Here is a 22,608-nt window from a genome sequence, read left to right as displayed (position 1 = left end):
TTGTTAGCAATAGTTAATTTTACGGCGACCTTTCCATATACGGTTGCGGGTTCCCCTGTAGCCGTGCGTAGCTTGACTCCAATCAGTGGTGTAACTTTTCCTTTTACTAAATCAGATCTAATGATAGACTTTGATGCACCAGTATCCAACGTCAAAGTACGCTTGTCGCCATTAATAACACCCGCAATAGTTAAATTGTTATTTTTCTGTTGAACTATTGCTATGGAGATGGTGGGGCCATCGTCTGTGGGAGCCAGCTCTTGCCCCGCTGAACTAGCTCGATTTAGTTTAAAGGTGACTCACTTGACTGTGGGGTCACCTTCTTATGGTTATTGTTTAATGGAGATGGTGATGTGGATCTTGGCCGTTTGCGTCGTGCTTTGCATTCTCGAGCTAGATGTCCCGTCTTATCACAGTTATAGCATTTGATTCGGGATTTAGTTGCATCCTGTTTCAATTCTTGCATTACCTGCTTCATTGCCTCTTTCATCGAGTCAATGATAGATTTCGATTCTTCACACTCGGTCTCTACTCTGCGTACTTTGTGAATTTGAGGCCGTGCCAGCAATCTCGCAGTTTCTTGCGCAAGTGCAAATGTTACTGTTTCTGCGAATGTAGCCTTTTGTGACGCATATGTTGCACATTTTATGTCTGGGTCTCGAATGCCATTCACAAAGGTCTCAATTTTGATGCGGTCCACAAGTGGGTGACTCTCTCCTGGGTATGTCAGTAGCACCAACCGCTCAACTTCTGTTGCAAAGTCTTGTAGAGTCTCGTTTGATTTCTGGACTCTACCTCTTAATTCCATTCTAAAGATGTCTTGCTTGTGCTCTCCACCATACTTGCGTTGAAGCGCCGCTATTACTTCATTATAGTTATTTCTAGAAGCAGCGGGAATGCTTTGTATCACATCAGCAGCATTGCCCTTTAATTAATGCCAATAGAAGTTCAATTGCTTTATCATCGTCGTTCCACAAATTTCTAGAAGCAACCATTTCGAATTGGAATTTGAAGACATCAAATGACGTTGAGCCATCGAAAACAGGAGTTTTGATTTTTGAGCCCTCAATGACGCGCACTGGACCACCTTTAATTTCCAGCTCTGACATTTTTTTCTCGATGTGCAGAAACTTCTCATCATGAACCATAATTTTCTCATCCACAGAAAGAACTTTCTTATCCAATTCCACAATTTGATTTTCTATATGGTCCACACGTTTTTCCATGCCTTCAGAAGTTTGTTGTAGTTTTTCATTGAGAATTCTAGAATTTTCGTCGAATTTTTCTTCCAATTTTCTTGAACTTGCTTCCATTTGTAGGGCATTTTCTTTCTGCAATTTTCTAGAATTTTCTTCCATTTTTCTAGAATTTTCGTCGAATTTTTCTTCCATTTTTCTAGAATTTGCTTCCATCATTTTGCTCAAAACATTGAGCATTGATGTGTAATCCACAACACTCGAAGCCACAGATGGAGTTTCTACACTGCTTGTATTGACGAGTATTGATTCATCAATGTCTTCCTTATAATCAAACTCATGCGTCGCAATGTCCATATTACGCCGTTCAAACTCTTCCAGTAGACCCTTTTGAAGCTGGGCCTTATTGCCTGTTGTGGGCAGCTCCAGTTTGCTCAATTCCTTTTTTAAGTCTTCCACACGAAGCTCATTAAACTTCATTGTAGATTTTTTTTTCGTTACTTCACTTCCGACACCAATTGTTACGTTTTTATTTTTAGGCGTTTTTAATTACCCGACAATTAAAACACAGTTCTTTTAAATAACGACAATCTACAATTTATTTACTATGACTTCACACTTTACAATTCGTTCACACTGAAGTTATTCGTTTGACGCTTTAATTAAGACTGACTCGTAAGCAGCATGCGAGCGCTTTTATATATGACGGTGTGGCAATACGAGAACATTCTGGTAGCACTACAATATTCTGGCAACGCCAGAACATTCTTAGACAATGCTATAAGGATCTACGACCATTAAGTAATTCGTCTGGTGGCTGCCAAACACATACACACTCACATAGATATATGCTCGCATTACTACAACAACAATGACAATAGACAATGAGATGAAATGAGAAAGCAAAATAACAAAGCAAAGGGGTTATTATTCTATGAGAGAGTAAGAACTAACATTTCGGTAAGCAAACAAAAGAACATAAAAGAAATTCAGGAAAATACTAGAAAATGAATAGATGATTCCAACAAGTGATAGCGAAATTTTATCGTTACAATTTTAAATTTTAAATTAACGGAAACTAATTTAAATAAACTTATATCTATAATTATCAAATTCGTAACAATATATAGCACCCAACACATTTGACGGATGTGATATGGTATCGAAAATTTAGATCTACAAAGTGGTGCAGGGTATAATATAGTCGACCCCGCCCGACTTTAGACTTCCCTTACTTGTTTTTTATACCCTAAACCACATAGTGGTCAGGGTATAATAAGTTTGATCGGCCAAAAAATGTGCCTACCAGAAATATTGATTTTAGACCCCATAAAATATATACCGATCGACACAGAATCACCTCCTGAGTCGATCTAGCGCTTGGTGTCCGTCCGTCCGTCTGTCCATGTATTTGTTGTTGACAGGATTCCGGTCGCAATTATTAGCCGATTTTGATGAAATTTGGTACAGGGAGTTTTTTTTGGCACAAGGACGAACGCTATTGAATTTGGAAGAAATCGGATCAAATTTAGATATAGCTTCCATATATATGTATCGCCTGATTTCGACAAATGGGGTCACGTTGCGCTTTTTTTCAAACGGATCGTCACCAAATTTGGCAAGAGGTAATCTTTTCCATCGCCCTTCAAGTCTGCAAAATTTCATCCAAATCGCTTCAGATTTAGATATAGCTCTCATATATATGTATCGCCCGATTTTCCCAAATTTGGCCACAAAACCTTTATTTATCAACCGATCTTACTCAAAGTTGGCTAAATATAATCTTCTATAGCACTAACTATATGTTCAAAAAATCATCGAAATCGGTTCAGATTTAGCTATAGCTCCCATATATATGTTCCGCCCGATTTTTGTAAATTTGGCCATAAAACCCTTATTTATCAACCCATCTTACTCAAATTTGGCTAAATGTAGTCTTCTATAGCACTATCTATATGTGCAAAAAACCATCAAAATCCGTTCAGATTTAGATAAAGCTCCCATATATATGTATAGCCCGATTTTCCCAAATTTGGCCATAGAACCCTTATTTATTAACCGATCTTACTAAAAGTTGGCTGGATACAGTCCTCTATAGTACTAACTATATGTGCAAAATGTCATCGAAATCGGTTCAGATGTAGATATAGCTCTCATATATATGTATCGCCCGATTTTCCCAAATTTGGTCACAAAATCTTTATTTATAAACCGATCTAACTCAAAGTTGGCTACATGTAATCTTCTATAGCACTAACTATATGTGCAAAAAAATCATCAAAATCGGTTTAGATTTAGATATAGCTCCCATATATACATAGCCCGATTTTCCCAAATTTATCCATAGAACCCTTATTTATTAACCGATCTTACTCAAAGTTGGATAGATCCAGTCCTCTATAGTACTAACTATATGTACAAAATTTCATCGAAATCGGTTCAGATGTAGATATAGCTCCCATATATGTATCGCCCGATTTTGAAAAATTCGCCCCTAATAACCTTTGACCATACAGGCCTCATTTCTTAACTGATCTTACTCAAATCTTGCACAAGATAACCTTTTGTGGTATTAATCAAACCCGCAAAATATTATGCAAATTGGTTCAGATTTAGATATAGCTTCTATATATATGCATCGCTCGATTCTCCCAAATTTGCGCCCATAGTACTCTTATTTATTAACCAATGTTACTCAAATTTCAAATTTTGATGTACTAGCCGATCGTACTTATACGTACTTGTAGCTCTTACATAAGAATATTGCTCGATTTTTACAAATATGTATTTATTACCCACACTAATTGGGCGATTTTCTCTTTTTTAATAATGGACTCAATATTAGTGGCATACTAACCTCGTAGTTACAATATCAACACAGCCAGTGTTGCTAGAAGTAGGGGAAATTCCCTATATGCAGGGTTTTTCTAATATTTAGCTTCTTGTAGGGACCTAAGGCCACAATGTAGGACATTTTCACTCGACACAATTTGTAATAATTTTTACATTTTGGTGGCTCTAGAGGAGGAAATTAGAAGCCGGCAAGGCTTGATCTTTAACAATGTGTGGTAAACTTTATTCCTGTAGAAAATTTTGTCAACATTTTATTTCTATAGAACATTTTGTCAAAATTGTATTTCTATAGAATTTTTTTTCAAAATATTATTTCTATAAAAAATTTTCTCAAAATTTTGTTTCTGTGGAATTTTTTCTCAAAATTTTATTTCTATAGAATTTATTGTCAAAATTTTATTTCTATAGAAAAATTTCTCACAAAAATTTGTTTATAGAAACTTTTTCCAAAATTTTATTTTTATAGAGATTTAACAAAAAAGATTACTAATTTGGGTAGAATTCTACCAACTGTGGCAACCGTGGTGGTAATACAAATTTATATTCTAAGTTATATACGTTGCATATTCATGTTTTAAGGTAATAAAGTACTTAGAACCATTTTTGTTTTGTAAAATTTTTTAAATTTAACGAAAAATATAGTAGGGAAAATTGTTTGGGAAAGTAGGGAACTTTTTTTGTCCTTGTAGGGTAAACCGAACATTTTCCGTGGCAACATTGACTATGAGCTATAGTCAGGTTGACGCAAAGCACCCATAGACATTTACCCCTTAATTTTCTTAAATATGCAACTGCGGTTTATCTCCCAGACCTATATGTTACCCCACAAATGCTTATGATTACTAATTCTGTAATGGTGGTTTAGGGTATGATATAGTCGGTCTCGCCCGACTTTCTACTTTACTTACTTGTTTTCTTTTTTTAATTTCATTAAAACTTGAAAGGGCATGATTCAAAGCAACAATTGAAAGTTAATTTTTTTTATTGTAAATTATAACTTAATATCGGGAGCCACCGTGGTGCTATGGTCAGCATGCCTGCCCTGTATACAAAGGGCCGTGGGCTCAATCCCAGTTTCGACCGAACAATAATTCTATTTATATCACCAATTCTCAGTAAAGCTAGTGACATTTCTGAATGTTTCAAAGATTTCACTGCAATGTGGAATGCCGCTCGTATTCGGCCATATAATGTAGGCCCCTTGTCATAGAACAAAACATACATAGAATCGGATAGCACTCATTACTAGGAAGAAGTTCTCCACTTATGGTACTTCAAATGACTGACTAATACCCTGTTTCTGTATATCAATATAAAAGCAGACACTCAATTTTGAATCAATATGGGTTTCTGTATTTTTTAAAGTTCGTATCGTTTGTAGACCAGTATTTTATATGTTCGTTTGTATATTTCGACAAATCAATATTTTTCCGATTGAAATACGAAAGAAAGGGGAGTAGTGTCCGTAAAGGGAGCAATATCGATCGGTGATTGGATCCTGGTTTTGGAAGGTGAATTGCACACCTAAATAAATCAGCGATTGAATGTTGTTTACGGTGACTATTATTCTTCGACTCGAATGCCGAAGCCCTATTATAAGGTATCACAATGAACTGCACATTCTAAGTGAAACAAAACCAAAAGGGCTGCTAATATACTTAACCTGACCCTAATATAACTATTCGCTCCGGACAAGCGTAGTTTCGAGACAGTTGGTGAAGCTTGGATCCATTGCGACCCAATGTCTGTTCTATTTATCGGATTTCCCTGATTTTCTCATGCGCGGCTTATTTTTGTTTTAAAATTGGAAAAATTCACATATAGGATACAAACACCTGTCAAGTGAAAAGGTTGTCGCTGCTATGAAGGCTTTTTGCAGACTTCCAGAAAATCGATTGTTCATAAGGATCAGAAAAGTTGATGCATCGCTGGAGCAAGTGCATTGATTTCAATATAGACTATGTTATAAATCGCCACACCCTCAAAAAATCGCTTCTGTAACATATACCCCAAACACATTTTGCTTCAAGCATATATATTTTCAGGATTGGTCCAAACAAAATATTGTTTGTATTGTTCAAACATATTATGTTTCACCTTAGGGCATACACTGGTAGAAAAAAATTTTCTTTGTGTGGACATATTTTTAAGGCGCCAATTGGTTACTTCCATTATTTTACTTGCAGCATACTCTCTAGGTCTCTCTTTCTAAACACATTATGTTTATATGCTATTTCTAAATTAGTATATGTTTGCATCCAAGCATATTATATTTGCAAATATTTTATTTCCTAAACATAATATGTTGTAACATATTAACATATATGTCCCAAACATGTTATGCTAGTTTATGAACATTATATGCTAGCACTTAAAAATATTGTGTTAAAAAAATTGAGTTCCAAATATATAAATTTTACACCCAAACATATGTGTTATAACCGTGTCCAATGAATAATACAACTGTTGTCTTCGGTTGGTTCATAACAATTGACTTTTATTATCCCACATAAGAATATATATATATATATATATATATATATATATATATATATATATATATATATATATATATATATATATATATATATATATATATATATATATATATATATATATATATATATATATATATATATATATATATATATATATATATATATATATATATATAATAACATTCCAGCAAAAAAATTGGAAGTTGTTCCACAAACATTTCTTTTAAAGCCCATCCCAGAATCCCCCATCGAGTTTTTTCACCTTCCGATGCAGTCCTTTTGGACAAGTCCACAAACATTTCTTCTAAAGCGCATCGTGGGATCCCCCAATGAGTTTTTCCACTTCCGATGCAGTCCTTTTGGACAAGTGCACAAACATTTCTTCTAAAGCGCATCTTGGGATCCTCCTCATTGGAGGACAAGTCCTTGTCCTTGTGGACAAGTATTACAAAGAACGCAATCAGGCTATTTTAAGTGCAAATTTTGGACAATTAAATTTTACAAAAAAAAAATAGAAAACTAATAAAAAACTAAATAAAATATAAAATTAATAAAAAAGCAAAAAAAAATAAATTTCATCCCCGCTGGGATTTGAACCTTTGCCGTTTGACTTTCTCGCTTCCATGGAAGTTCTTTTGAGAAGGTTTTGCAAATTACGAGAATTTTTATTTTTTTTTATTTTTAATGGAAAAAATATATTTATACGAAAATATATGCCGAAAATAAAAAATAAAAACGATGCATGACATAAAAAATAATTTTTTAGAAAAATATTTTATAACAAAAATTGCCGCTGGTGAGATTTGAACCTGTGTTTCTTATTTTTTTTTTGTTCATACTAATAAAGAACATCTCGAGAAGCAATTAGAAAGTTATTCCTTGGTGCGTATTACGATCATATCACAAACATTTGAATTGGCCTTTCGACGCTTTATGTTCAATGGCGTTTGTGGCTGAGTGTGCTAAGGCGTTCTGTTATGGTGCCAGCAAACCCAGGTTCAACCCCTAGTCGGAGCGAAAAAGTTTTTCAAATTGTAAAAATTAGATAACAGGAAAATAATTGTGTAATAAAAAATATGGTTGAAAAAAAGTGAAATTGGTTGAAAAAAAAAAATTTTTTTTTCGGTTTTTAAATTTCTTCATTCAAATTAACTTCCAGGGCACAACTTCTAAAGCAATGCAAAGTATCCAAAAAGGGAGTATTTCCGTCCTATGACAAGCCCATGTAAAATTCATTGGAGATGATCCAAGTTTGAACTATTTCCGGATCACAGATTGGGGATCCAAACTACTTTTTTTGGAAGCTCTTTTTTTGCTGGGATAGTAGCCTGACCGTTACTCAATACGTATCGTATACAACAATAGCCGTGCAGTTTTCTTCTTCTAACATAACATGCAGAAGGTTCACAGAGAACTGAAGCGCTTGCAATTCTAAAGCACCGCAGGGCATGCTAATCTTGAAGTAACTAAGTCACACTCCCTTGATTGGAGACTTTTCTAAATTTTTATCGTTTCAATCGCATTTTATTTCGAATAAATTATTTAACTTAACACTAACGAAATAAATAAATTGGCAAAGTATGAAATTCTAAGGAAAGTAGAGTAACAATAAGTTCAGAAGAATCTCTTAACTTTAGGAACATTTCGATGGCAAGGTACACATAGTAGATTTGGGACAGAATAGCAACCCCTTGGAACAGGTCATCTTGTGACCCTTCATTTGTCCTTGGGCATTTTTGTAGCAGACAAAATAACTGCTTATGGATGTCTGATCGGCTATCTTATCGCCCTCTTTGCAGTAATACTTTCTCTTCTTGGAAGACTGGTGGGACACATGGGGTCGAGATGTTGTGCTGGTGCCCATGGATGCCAAGGAGGCAGCCTGTTGCATATATGGTTGCAGCATATTAGTTTCGCCACTGTCTCCCAAAGATGATGAGGACATCGAGGGCTGGGATGAATATTGTTGTAGAATGTTGGCCACTTGCTGGGCCTGTTGTTGTTGCAGAGCTTGCTTTCTTTTGGCCTCTTGCAAAGCTTTTAGCGTTTCCATTTGTAAGCGTTTATTATCTGCCACGGAATATGAGGGGACCATATTACTAGTGGCCTCAGGACCGCATAGGGCATAAGTGCGGGCATCACATATACGAGTGTCACTATTGAAGGCTGTGTACGGAGGACATGAGTAGGAGAGAACTTTGCCGTCTTTTTTACTGCAGACATAATAGCGGGTACAGTCTGTGGTATTGGGTTGTCTTACTCCGGCGGCACAAGTTATAACCTCGACACTAGGATCCTGAACACCATTTCCCCCTAACAATGGAAGTATGGAATTTCGAAAGACATCAATGCTTATAAAATTTCCACCGAAATTTACCAACTGTGATCCCTCACTATAGCCCGATGAAGAATGGGTGAATTTAGTTTTACTGGAAGAGGAGGTTGAGGAGCCATACGATGACGAGGGCATAGTGTTAAAGGAATTGGAAGATGTAGGATTATATGAGGTAACCGAGATAGAAGGTCTTTTCATATAGGGATTTTTACCCGTACTAAAAACAGAGCTCTCTGCCTGATCGGATGAGTACTGCAGATGTAGATTTCCATCCACCTGCACTGGTTTCTTGTGGCCATAAGTGTATGTGATAACATCGGAATCATCGTCATCTATGCTATCTGGATATTGGGGTTGATGTTGTTGGATATGATCTTCGGAGTATATGGCTTGAGGATTCGAATGTTGATAGACTTTGTTCGGGCCACTGTGGATTGATGGTGATCCATAATCATCCGTATCTGTAGAATCACCATGATAAGAGCTAGAGATTTGTGAAGACGAAGGCCTTCGATTGTTCATAGCATTTCCATAATTATCCGTGGTCTGGAAGATATTGTTGGCATTTTGATTATTCAAGTGTTCACTGGGTGTGAAATATTTGTTGAAGTTAGCCGAGGTGGGACGGAAATCATAAGGTCGCACTGTATTGCCATAACTGGGCATATGTGTGGTAGAAGGTCGACGAGTAGTGTGAGTGGAATATTTATTAGCCTCATAAGAAGTTGGAGTATTATCTAAGTGGTAGGTATCTGGTCTCTCACCCTGGTCATCAACCGGAGGGTATAGACCTAGATTCTGACCATAGCTATCCAAAACATGCTTATCCCCAGATCCCGACCCCGATGTCAGATGGAGCGGTATAACATTATTGTGGATAATAGTTGCGCCTTTATCGTACGAACTCTTTGGGGGCTTCTTCTTGTAGTGATGGTAATCACTACTGAAGACACTGGGATATCCTCCAGAGTGATCTTCATGGTCATGATCATAATGGCCGCCATAATAATCACTCGAAAATGGACTCTGGGTCAACAGAATAGGTTGCATAATAGAAGGAGGATAGTAAGCTGGGTTTTGTATAACATTCGGCATATTTTGTGATGCAATCATTTGCTTGGATAGTTCCAGAACTGTCTTCAATGTATCTTGGGATATTTTGGGCGAATTGTCCGAGTAGTGTTCAGGATGTTCAGCGAAATGATGATCCCCTCCTGGTAGAGCAAATAGCACTGCTCCCTCTGGTCTATTTACAACTATCTGTGAATTGGAATACCCTCCAGCATTGGCAGAACCATGTTGGCTCCCATATCGTTTTGGTATAATGTTGGTCAATACCACTTTGGTTTCGGGATTCAATTTCTTAGTTATTTCATTTCTAACCAACTTGGTAGTCTTATTTGTGGTAGCTTCAGTGGACGCCGTTGATGTTTCATACTCTCCATTGGGATCAAGACTGTCGAATTTATTCTTTATATTGAAATGAGCCAGGAAGGCATTCAATTGATCTGGTCTCATTTCCTGTGTGGGCTCCTTCTCATTTTGGGCCTGATAGGTTTGCTTTAGACCATCCACCAATTGTGAGAGTCTTTGTAAATGGGCCGTTAAATTTGGATCTATGTTGGAAGATGGTTGGCCAATTTCCGATTTTGTTTTAATGGTTTGCAACACCTCCACCAGTTCCTCCTTTTTCTCCATATCGAGATCTGTGTTTTTCTGTGGAGATTCTCCTCCTTCTTTGATCATTACCACATCATCGGTTTCGCGGTTTTCAGCAGTCATAAGATCATCCAACTCCACCAATTCATTACCATTACCACTGCCATCGTAGCGATCATTTTCATTTTGTTCTTCATTCGCCTCCTCATCTTCCTCTCGGCTTACACCAGTGCTGATTATTATTTCTACTTTGCCATCGTCATATTTATCGTTGATGATGTTATCTTCTATGTCGTCGTTTCCATTTGCCACTACATAATAATCGGCTTCTCTACTGGAATTCTGATTCCGATTTGTTGCTGATTTAGTGTTTTTTTCGCTACGATCTTTATGGCCACATTCCCAATCATCTGCTGGCAATACACAAACTTCTAGGCTATGTTCGTATATGAGGCCTTCTTCACAAAGAGTAGGAACCCAGACATGTTTATCTGCATTTATTTCCGTACACTTGTAATAGGCATTGCATCGCGTTTTATGGGGTCGTGTTCGTTCGGGACAGGCTTTACCTGAAACGAAAGAATGGATGATGGTAGTATAAGAGTTTGAATTTTATCGTTTTTTTTTTCATTCAATTGGTTCAATCTGTGTTGGTACGGGATTTGGAGACGAATTTCTTCTGGAAGTTTCGGTAACGCAATCTACTTGTCTACATCTATCCGAAATTACATACTTGTGATTTTTTCATATTCTCAGGGCCTGCTTATCACAGCACAGTATACCACACTCAAACCAACAGTTTACTTGAATCCAAAGACTTTGACCTTCCCTTAAGAATTTTGGTATTGATTATGAGCCAAAGATGGGGTTTTCTTAAAATAAATACATATTTTTACGACCTATCTAGCTTAGAAAAAAGGATCAATAAAATGAACATTAGGATACAGATCGAATTTTTATTCTCTTTTTGAATATTCACGTACTGAAAAAAATATTGACCCAATATGGAAGATTATGCAACCTAAATTTTAGGAAATTTACACAATATTACAACAAATTTCTTTAAAATAATGAAATTTTATTTAAGAGAAGGTTTATAATCGTTGCTTCAACATATTTCTCATTACATTTACGATGGACATCTTGGAAATTTGCGTACGTTCTTTAAAGTCGTAGATCTTTAAAGTAAGTCAATTTGCGTTAAAATAAAGGAAAACATTTTAATTTAAAGAAATCGTTTTTGAATTAACTGATATATTGAACCTTTATATGTAAGATAAAACACTTCAAATATATCCTGAGATTTATTTTGAGGATTTTGCATCTTTGTTTTATTATTATTATTATTTTTTGTTTTTTTGAAAAAGAATACATTTTTTACTTTGAAGCATTGGTTATAATTGGGATTTCTAAACTGGCCTTTGTTTGTACGGGAATAGTTTTATTAAAAAGAGATTGAAAATTCGATAAACGAGATCTATATCCTACATATTTATACCTTCCACCATAGGATGGGGGTATGTTAAATTTGTCATTCCGTTTATAACTCATCGAAATGTTGGTCTCAGACCCCATAAAGTGTATATCCATATCGGTATAGCCCCATATAAACCGACCCCCAAAAATGGCTTGGGGAGCCCTTGGAGGAGCAAATTTCATCGGATTCGGTTGAAAATTGCTATGTGGTGTTATTATATGCTCTCTAATAACCATTCAAAAAATTTACCATATTGGTCATAATTACATATAGCCTCCATATAAACCAATCCCTAGATTACATTGTCCACATTTCATTCGATATATTGGCTGTCAATACGAGGGCAGTTCGGAAACTTCTTAGCCTAGCACAAAAAGCGCGGTATAAATAGAAAAAAGTTAAGTGTTTTGGAAACTTCCATCTCTGTTATGAACACATGTTAAATTTTGTTTAAATGTTAAATTTTGGCAACTTCTTCATATAGAAACAGGTGTTCAAAAAAGACGCTCCGCAATTTTTTTACAATGGAAAAATTAGAAATGCGTGCTGTCATTAAATATTTACATAAAAAAGGTTGATCGGGACAAGAAATTCATAATGATATGGTGAATGTGTTAGGTGAAAGTGCTCCTCCATATGCAACTGTAAAAAATTGGGTTGCTGAATAATAAAAATGAATTAAATAAAATTGATTTTAAGCGTCGTTTCATAACTGTTGATGAGACATGGACCCACCACTATACTCCAGAGACAAAAGAACAATCCAAACAATAGACTGAAGCTGGAAGAAGTGCCCCAAAGAAGGCAAAAACAATTCAATCGGCTGGTAAGGTTATGGCAACGGTTTTTTGGGACTTCAAAGGTATTTTATTGATTGACTATCTGCAAAAGGGTAAAACAATAAATTCAGAGTACTATTGCAACCCTTTGAATCAATTAAATTCGAGAAAAATGTCCTGGCTTACAACACAAAAAAATAATTTTTCATCAAGACAATGCACCAGCGCACAAGAGTGTTTTAACAATGGCTAAAATCAACGAATTAAAGTACGAGTTGCTTGACCACCCACCTTATTCTCCTGATTTAGCTCCCAGTGACTCTTACTTGTTCCCAAATCTAAAAAAATTCCTTGCTGGCAAGCGTTTTACCTCAAATTAAGATGGAATTACAGTTGTAAACCACTATTTTGAAGACCTTGAGGAAAACTATTTTAACCCTGGACAGTCATCCTTCGTCAAAATGACGACGCGTAATTTCATTTCGATTTAAAATACATTTTGGCCGATTAGGAAATGGTAAATTTAAGTTATACTAATTCAACCGTTTTATGAATTATTGTCTTATACTAATTAAAAACAAATTGAATAAGGAAATAAACTCAATTTTGGTTCTTATTTTTGCTCACGATGCAAATTATAGCGTCGTGAAATAAGCCGTAGTCAAAATGACGAAGGATGACGTTAGTGTACAAAAAATAAGGATGACTTTCCAGGGTTAATCAACGGATAGAATTGCTAGAAAAGCGTGGACTACACTTATTTGAGGTTTCAGGAGATTATATTGAAAAATAAAAATATTTTTGAAAAACTAACTATTCTCTTTCATTGATAGGCTAAGAAGTTTCCGAACCGCCCTCGTATATGTCTTCTAACTAAAAAATTGGTCTATATCGGTCCATAATTATATAAAGGGTGATACGGTCAAAATTTGGTCAATATAAACTTGACGTATTTCTTTCAATTTTGCATTTAAAAAACCTGAACACCCCTCATTTTGAAGGTGTGTGTGTAGAATGTTGCTCCTATTTTGATTTTGGAATTCACTCTTCAGTTGTCAAAATGCCGTCCAAGCAAGAAGAGCAGCGTATCAAAATTTTGCTCGCGCATCGCGAAAATCCGACCTACTCGCACGCAAAGCTGGCAAAATCGCTAAAAGTTGCCAAATCAACCGTTACAAATGTAATTAAAGTGTTTGGGGAACGTTTGTCGACAGCCAGGAAGTCTGAACGGGGGGAAATCGAAAACCGGAAGCCGCTAAGACGACAAAGAGAGTTGCCGGTAGTTTCAAGCGAAACCCTAAACTCTCTCTCCGAGATGCCGCAAATAAGCTGGGTGTATCGTCTACAACCGTGCATCGAGCCAAAAAACGAGCCGGACTAACGACTTACAAGAAGGTAGTGACTCCAAATCACGATGATAAACAAAATACGACGACCAAAGCGCGATACCGGAGGCTGTGCACGACGATGCTGACGAAGTTTGACTGCGTGGTAATGGACGACGAAACCTACGTCAAAGCCGACTACAAGCAGCTTCCGGGACAGGAGTTTTATACGGCAAAAGGAAGGGGAAAGGTAGCAGATATTTTCAAGCACATAAAACTGTGAAAGTTCGCAAAGAAATATCTGGTTTGGGAAGCCATCTGTACATGTGGCTTGAAAAGCAGCATTTTCATAGCTTCCGGGACTGTCAACCAAGAAATTTACGTGAAAGAGTGTTTGAATAAACGTCTGCTGCCTTTCCTGAAGAAACACGGTTGTTCCGTACTGTTTTGGCCGGATTTGGCATCTTGCCATTACGGTAAAAAGGCCATGTAGTGGTACGCCGCCAACAACGTGCAGGTGGTTCCCAAGGACAAGAACCCTGCCAACACGCCAGAGCTCCGCCCAATTGAGAAATACTGGGCTATTGTCAAGCGGAACCTAAAGAAGACCAAAAAAACTGCTAAGGACGAGCAGCAGTTCAAGGCAAACTGTCTTTCTGCGGCGAAGAAGGTGGACAAGGTGGCTGTACAAAATCTGATGGCAGGTGTCAAGCGTGAGGGCCGGCAATTCGGATTTGGAAAAGCGAAAGCCTAACTGAATATTTTTCCTGAATTTTATACTAATTGAACTTGAAAAAGAAATTTAATTTGATTTTTTAAATAAACGATTTCACCGATTTACACGCGTTTTCCCTTGACCAAATATTGACCGTATCACCCTTTATAGCCTGCATATAAACCAAAACCCATATTCTACTTCTTGAGCTTCCAGGAAAAGCTAATTTCATCCGATCAGGTTGAAATTTAGAACGTTATGCCCGTATATGTTTTCTGCTAATCATGCAAAAATTGGTCCATATCGATTCATAATTATATAGCCCCCATATAAACTGGCCCCAAATTTGCCTAAAATATGTCTTTATTTTAAAGGATCCGCTGGAATTAATACCAAACAATTGTTAGTCTAAAAATCCGAATTATGACACATACTTCAAAGTGAAAACTGTATTTCCTAATTCCAAAAAAAAAAATTAAATCAAAAATATTTGTTTTAAATCTTAAGATTCCATATCAATTATTTTTTCTTTACTTTAACGTTGGTATTAAGTTCGTGTTTAGCCGCTAAAATCAAACCTATATCAGCGAAAACTGTATAAAATTTTACCTTTTTTGTTTTAAATTTTATTACACCTTGATGTCGAATACCTCTAAGCAACTTTTCACAAAGTTTATATTCTTTAAAATTTATTATCAGAGAGATTTTAGCGACTAAAATTAATACTAATCTTTTAAATTTAAAATTTTCCTTAGGTCGAAGACATGCGACTTTAACGGAAGGACGTAAATTTCCAAAATCACCATTTCATTATATATATATATATATATATATATATATATATATATAGCCTACTCAACATAAAATTTGACTTAGCACGTGCACAGGTGCTGACTTAGCACTTTTACACATCATTACTAAACGGAGATGAAAACAGATATTTAATATATATTTTTTTGTAAACTATGTATTTTTGATTTATCTGCCGATCTGCATCTTAATCCATTTTTTTGTAAAAGGTTGACTTAGCACCTTTACACATTAAGCTAACGACATATGCATATTATAACAATCATACCAAATCATATTATTTCATATTATTGTCATTGCTTGCATTCATTCCTTTATATTCGTTAACATTGCTTTATGCATTGAATTACCTTTAATTTGCACTATATCGATATTATTATTTTATGAGACATTGACACTACTGAGTATGAACGAATCATCGATTATTTCGTTAAAGGTGGGTATTAAGTTCGAGTTTAGCCGCTAAAATCGTCATTTTTTCACGATTACTTTTCTTTAATAATCCAATTTAACATAAGTAATACAAACATGGTGAACATTTGCTTTGGGCTATTCCCCATCAAGTTATAATGAAATCTGCAACAGATATGTATAATTTTATGCATTTTTTACTGATTTAGTTTTCACTTTAGTGAAAAAATAACGATTTTAGCGGCTAAAGTGGGTATTAAACCCACCTTAAGTTGTATTTTATGTTGTCTTGGTTTGCCTATAAAACTAGCACCAGGGCTGTCAATAAAATTTGAAGAAAAATTTTAACTTTTTCCCGAAAAAATCGTCATAATCGGCACTTGCATTATAAAAATCGGGAATTTAAATAATATTAAAATAAATGCATACAAATTTTATATCCTAACCCACATAGTGTTTAGGGAATAATAACTTTTATTGACTTTAGACTCCATAAAACATACTGATCGACTCAGAATCACCTCCTGAGTCGATCTATTCGTATTCGTCCGTTCATCGGTCGGTCTGTCTATGTATTGTCTATGATATGGACCAATTTTTGCATGGTTGTTAGAGACCATATACTAACACCATGTACCAAATTTCAACCGGATCGGATGAATTTTGCTCCTTCAAGAGATTCCGCAAGCCAAATCTGAACGTCGGTTTATATGGGGGCTATACGTAAAAGTGGACCGATATGGCCCATTTGCAATACCATCCGACCTACATCAATAACAACTACTTGTGCCAAGTTTAAAATCGGAAGTTAGCGTGATTTCAATAGACGGACGGACGGACGGTGCCCAACTAAATATATGTTTCTGTTAAATAAAGTTTGTTTAATCGGCTCGTGGGCGCCGAAAACTATGCTAAATAAATATAACTGTTTGACTGTTGATGACAATAACAGCTACGTAGCCCTGTGGATAGTGTGTTGGCTTACAAATTGTATGGTTCGCGGTTTGACTCATCGTCCAGGCGAAAGGTAAAATTAAAACATGTATATACGGCCGTAAGTTCGGCCGTACCCTCCACCATGGATTGCGTAGAAACTTCTACGAAAGACTGTCATCCACAACTTCAACTCACTCGGATGAAATTTGCTCCTCCAAGAGGCTCCAAAACCAAATCTCGGGATCGGTTTATATGGGGGCTATAAATGATTATGGACTGATATGGACCACTTTTGGCATGGTTGTTAAATATAAAATACTACAACCACGTACCAAATTTCAACCAGATAGAATGAATTTTGCTTCTCCAAAAGGCACCGGAGTTCAAATCTGCACCGAAAGAATTCTCTTCGTAAATTTTACGAAGAATTCTTCATTAACTATTCTTCCTGAATTCTTCATTAAAATAACGAAATTTTCATTCATTTTCGTAAATTTTATGAAGAACATTTTACGAATATACGAAACTTCTACGAAACATTCTGCATTAACTTTTCTTTGTAAACAGTTCGTACTTTTAACGAAACTTTCTTCATATTTCATGAATTTTGTGAAGAAGTTTTTACGAATATTTTACGAAACATTCTGCGTAAAAATTTCTTCATAAAAAGTACGAAACATTTTCTTTGAAATAACGAAGAAGTTTCATTGAAGTTGTAAAATTTCCGTTCGCGGCATTAAATTGTCTTTTATAATGTGCTTGAGTGTATTCATTTATTCTATTTTTTATGCAAGTCTATGCTACTTCCCATTTGGGTGATAGCGCGCTATGAATAAAAGGGAAGCAATAAAACTAAAAATTATTCAAAACCTTAAGATGTAAAGTAGTGATGCCATTTTTCACACTTGCAACTACAACCAAATGCACTTTCGACTATAAATTTTTTTTCTAAAAGTTCGAACATTTTTCAGAAAAAAGTACGAATATTTTTCATAAAAACTACGAAAATTTTTCATAAAAAGTACGAAACATTTTCATAAAAAGAACGAAATTGTTTCATAAAAAGTACGAATATTTTTCATAAAAGGACGAATTTTTTTCTTACAAACTACGAAAATTTAGGAAGAACTTTTCTTCGTAAAAAGTACGAAATATTTCGTACTTTTAATGAAAAGTTTCTTTGGTTGTAAAACAATGACAAATTTCGTACTTTTAACGAAATTTTTCGTTCTTTTTATGAAGAAAATTCTTTCGGTGTGGTGATCGGTTTATATGGGATATATAATTATGGACTGATAGGAACCAATTCCCGCATGGTTGTTGCATACGATATACTAACATCACGTACCAAATTTCAACCGAATGGGAAGAATTTTGCTCTTCCAAGGTGCTCCGGAGGTCAAATCTGGAGATCGGTTTATATGGGGCCTATATAATTATGGACCGATATCGACCAATTTTTGCATGGGTGTTTGAGGCCATATATTAACATCACGTACCAAATTTCAACTGAATCAGATGAATTTTGGTCTTCCAAGAGGCTCCGGAGGTCAAATCTGGTGATCGATTTATATGGGGTCTATATATAATTATTGACCAATATCGACCAATTTTTGCATGGTCATTCGAGACCATATACTAACATCATGTACCAAATTTCAGCCGGATCGGATGAAATTTGTTTCTCTTAGAGGCTCTGAAAGCCAAATCGGGGGATCGGTTTATATGGGAGCTATATATAATTATGGACCGATATGGACCAATTTTTGCATGGTTGTTAGAGACCATATACTAACACCATGTACCAAATTTCAGCCGGATCAGATGAACTTTGCTTCTCTTAGAGGCATCGCAAGCCAAATTTGGGGGTCCGTTTATATGGGGGCTATACGTAAAAGTGGACCGATATGGCCCATTTGCAACCCGACCTACATCAATATCAACTACTTGTGCCAAGTTTCAATTCGATAGCGTGTTTCGTTTGGAAGTTAGCGTGATGTCAACATACGGATGGACGGACGGACATGCTCAGGTCGACTCAGAATTTCACCACGACCCAGAATGTATACACTTTATGTTGTCTTAGATCAATATTTCGATGTGTTACAAACGGAATGACAAAGTTAATATACCCCCATCCTATGGTGGAGGGTAAAAAAGATATACATGCCTGTTCTGAGTCACACCACATTGTGCACCACACTATACACTTTCTACACACCACACACAAAGTTAGTTGTTCTGAGTCACACGTGTGAACTCTTTTTTCGGACTTTTAATCGAAAAATGTGACAGCTGATTTTTTCTGCAAGCCATATTATTTGCAGACAGAAATGATAAACAAAACATATTTTGCCGGTATAAACATAAAAAATTAAAAGTAAGTGCGTAATTCAAAGCCATAAAATGCCTGCCGGATTTTTGTTAGCAATTTACCAAGAACAAGGCGACAATTGCGTGATTCTTCAAATCTGTTTTTTTTTCTATCCCTCCTCAATGTTACCCATGAACAAACGATCGCCGTGTCGTTCTCGTTTTTGTTTTTGACGGCGGAGAAGTTTTTATTTTGGTTTTGGTCAAACAGTTTTTAACATCCATACATTAAAGGAAATTTAATTATAGTGGGCATAATTAACTATTCTGTTAAGGTTTTTCTCATTTGTATTACTTAAATATTTACAATAATATTGCAAACAAATTTTCTATCGTGGCGGCCTCCATGTGCAGAAGATATTGGCGGCGTTAGTTTTTTTTTAATTTGCTCAGTGATTTGTGCACCAAGAACACTTTGCAGAATTGAAGATGCCATATTTTTCATGCAATAAATTTGGTAAAATTCACTTTTCTTAGCCCATTGATTTTGTAAAAGTTATAACTTAATTACCTTATATTTTCACAAAAACCTTTGAATTGTTTAGAAAAGCGGATAGTATTCACAAAAATCAAAGATAATTTTGCTTAAAACTTTTTTGTGTTAACTTTTAAAAATTGTGGCAACATTATACTTTCGAACACACTGAAAATCAGCTGATTAAAACAAACCCAAAATTTATACACCAATCAGAGGAAATTTCGGTTCAAATTTTAGATGGATTTTAAAAATCGTGGTTTCTGCCATATATAAGTGACTTTCCCAATAAAATTTGCAAATATTTATAAAAAAAACATATTAAAGTTTCAGAATCTGTTATTTATTTGTTATAAAAACTTCTAACTTTGCATACGATGGCTGTAAACTAGGCCTACACAAAAGAAATGTTCGTGTACATTTTTCAGGTCTATGACGGTGTATAGTGTTGGCCAGAACATCTTTTAAGTGTGACACCACACGAAAATTGTACATGTGTGTACCAGAACAGACACCATAAAATCGAATAATTTCTTCTACAGAAAATGGAACTAAGAACTAAAAAAACTTCGTGGAAGTGAGAAAGTGAAAATGTGAGGGAAAATGTAATTAGTCAGAAAAGAGAGTTAGTCTTTATGAAATGGGTTTTACATCCTAGAAAAGAATAAACGTTTATCACAAAAAGTATATACTTTTCTTCCAAATAAACTTCCTTACAGCGAAAAACAAATGAGAAACGATTTTTGTTTGTCTATCTTTGTTTGTTTTTTTTTCGTGTATTAATTTTATTAAAATTTCTTTATTTTAAAGAAATTTTCTTTTTAAAACTTGAGCACTCAAAAAACAGTGATCTCACAGGGAAGAAATATTTTGTTAATTTTAAAAAATTTTAAGTAAACTGTATTACACGCAGATGCCACGCCGAATAAGTACGTATTTTTCGTCAAATTCAAGAAAATTTATTAAACATAATTATTTTTTTCACTTGTTAAAGCAAATTTCGTAGTTTCAAGAAAGAAAAAATTGCAGTTCAAAATTGCAAAAATGTAGTGCCACACGAATTTTAAGATGGTCGCATAATTGGTAAAATTTACATATTTTAAGAAATTCTGAACTATTTTGTGGATAACACGAATTTAGTAGATCTGTACACACAAAAATTTTTTTTCTGATTCAATCACGAAATTAATTGATCCAATTAATTTTTAATTGAAATGTCTTCAATCACAAAAATGATAGTATCAATTAAAAAATTAATTGAAGGTCAATTAAAAAGTTAATTAATCCAATTAAAAAATTAATTGATACTATTATTTTTGTGATTGATTTTTGTTTCAATTAAAAAATTTGTTGAATCAATTAAATTTTTAATTGAATATTTTTTAAAACTCAATTAAAATTTTAATTGGAAAAATTTTCGTGAAATTTTTTTGTGTGTATGCTTCACTTGTGTATAATTTTTTCTTAAATTGGCGTAAGTGCCGTATAGGGTTCACTTTCTTTGAGTGAATGGTGCCGACTACATAAAATTCACAAAACACTCAATTTTATAAATATACTTATTTTGTTAAACATTTTCATATAATTGGTATCCAAATCTCTTAGTTATAATTCATTTTTTTTTTAATTTTTAGATGTTAAACATTATATTAAAATGCTTAAAGGATTTTGTTTTTTTTTTTTCAGTTTTATTATTATATATTACTTTTTTAATTAATTAATTTTATTTTGTTTACTTTTTTCTCTTTGACAGATTTTATAGCACTATCATATCATATTTATATCCTCGTACCTTCCGATGAAGAAATCACACCAAACAGCAGAAGTGCAAATAACCCGTAATAATATTTTCTCATATTTTCTTCTTATTGTTTTGTTTTTTATGTCGATTTGATATCCTTTCGTAATTTCTTCCGATTGCACCACGATCAACGTGTGATTCGAGAGCGAAGGTTCGTTATGTTTGCCGAAGATACACTTCCGTTGCAGTACGTAAGCGCGCAGCGATTCGAATGACTGGATTCTTTGAATTGAAGCTGATGTTAAAAGAAATTTCTTTTCGACCGGGATGGGGAAAACAAACATAAATCGCAGTCAGGAAAAAAGTGTTACACATAGCCCAACGACATCAGTCAATTGGCCATCTAGCCATATACCATGCGCCACCGTTGCTGATGCAGCACTGGAAACGTTAATTGTCTGCTTCATGTTGTTGGGTCTGCTATGAAAAGTGTTAAATGGACAAAATTAAATCATGCTCTGGAAATTTAAATGCAAACAGTGAATATGTAAGAACATACCGACATACGTACGTACGTATATCCATGTCCACTTTACTTGGACAAAAGTAAGTTAAAATCGTGTTTTAACATTTCGAGCAAAGTGCTAAAAAATAATAACTAAAGCTTCTCACTTCTTCGGTGGAAAACAAAAACAAACGCTAATACGAATAATTTCCATTTCTTTTATGACATACAAAAGTAATATCTAAAACGGGCTGTCTGACAATTGTGTTGCGCTCGATGTTGTAGTTTCGTAGGTCGGAAATTCGATTGGATACCATGTGAGTAATAAACTCCCCATGCGTTTTCATTCGCCCATAAAACTAAACATAAAATAATGAATTTTTAATGTTGATTTTAAATGTTTACTTACATTGGCATTGAATAAATATTCGACAATTTTGTAATATTTAGGAAATTGATCTTAAGCACATCAGTATCATAGTAAATTATAATGTCTTCTATAAATTAAGTGGAATCATAA

At 34.9% G+C, this 22,608-nt stretch overlaps 1 protein-coding gene across 1 annotated transcript; it reads right to left on the bottom strand.

The window, feature by feature from the left end:
• Window positions 1-8,060: 8,060 nt before the first annotated feature.
• LOC142226187 (uncharacterized) lies at window positions 8,061-21,900 on the bottom strand. The gene is made up of 2 exons (XM_075296076.1): window positions 21,635-21,900; window positions 8,061-11,110 (listed from the first exon to the last, which is right to left on the bottom strand). The coding sequence occupies exons 1-2, from the start codon at window positions 21,696-21,698 to the stop codon at window positions 8,181-8,183; spliced, it is 2,994 nt and encodes a 997-aa protein (XP_075152191.1). The 5' UTR covers window positions 21,699-21,900; the 3' UTR covers window positions 8,061-8,180.
• Between the last annotated feature and the right edge of the window lie 708 nt (window positions 21,901-22,608).

The sequence above is a fragment of the Haematobia irritans genome, chromosome 2 (genome assembly GCF_050003625.1).
Source record: "Haematobia irritans isolate KBUSLIRL chromosome 2, ASM5000362v1, whole genome shotgun sequence".
Classification (NCBI taxonomy): domain Eukaryota; kingdom Metazoa; phylum Arthropoda; class Insecta; order Diptera; family Muscidae; genus Haematobia; species Haematobia irritans.
Note: the sequence above shows the minus strand (reverse complement) of the source record. Positions and strands in the feature narration are given on the sequence as shown.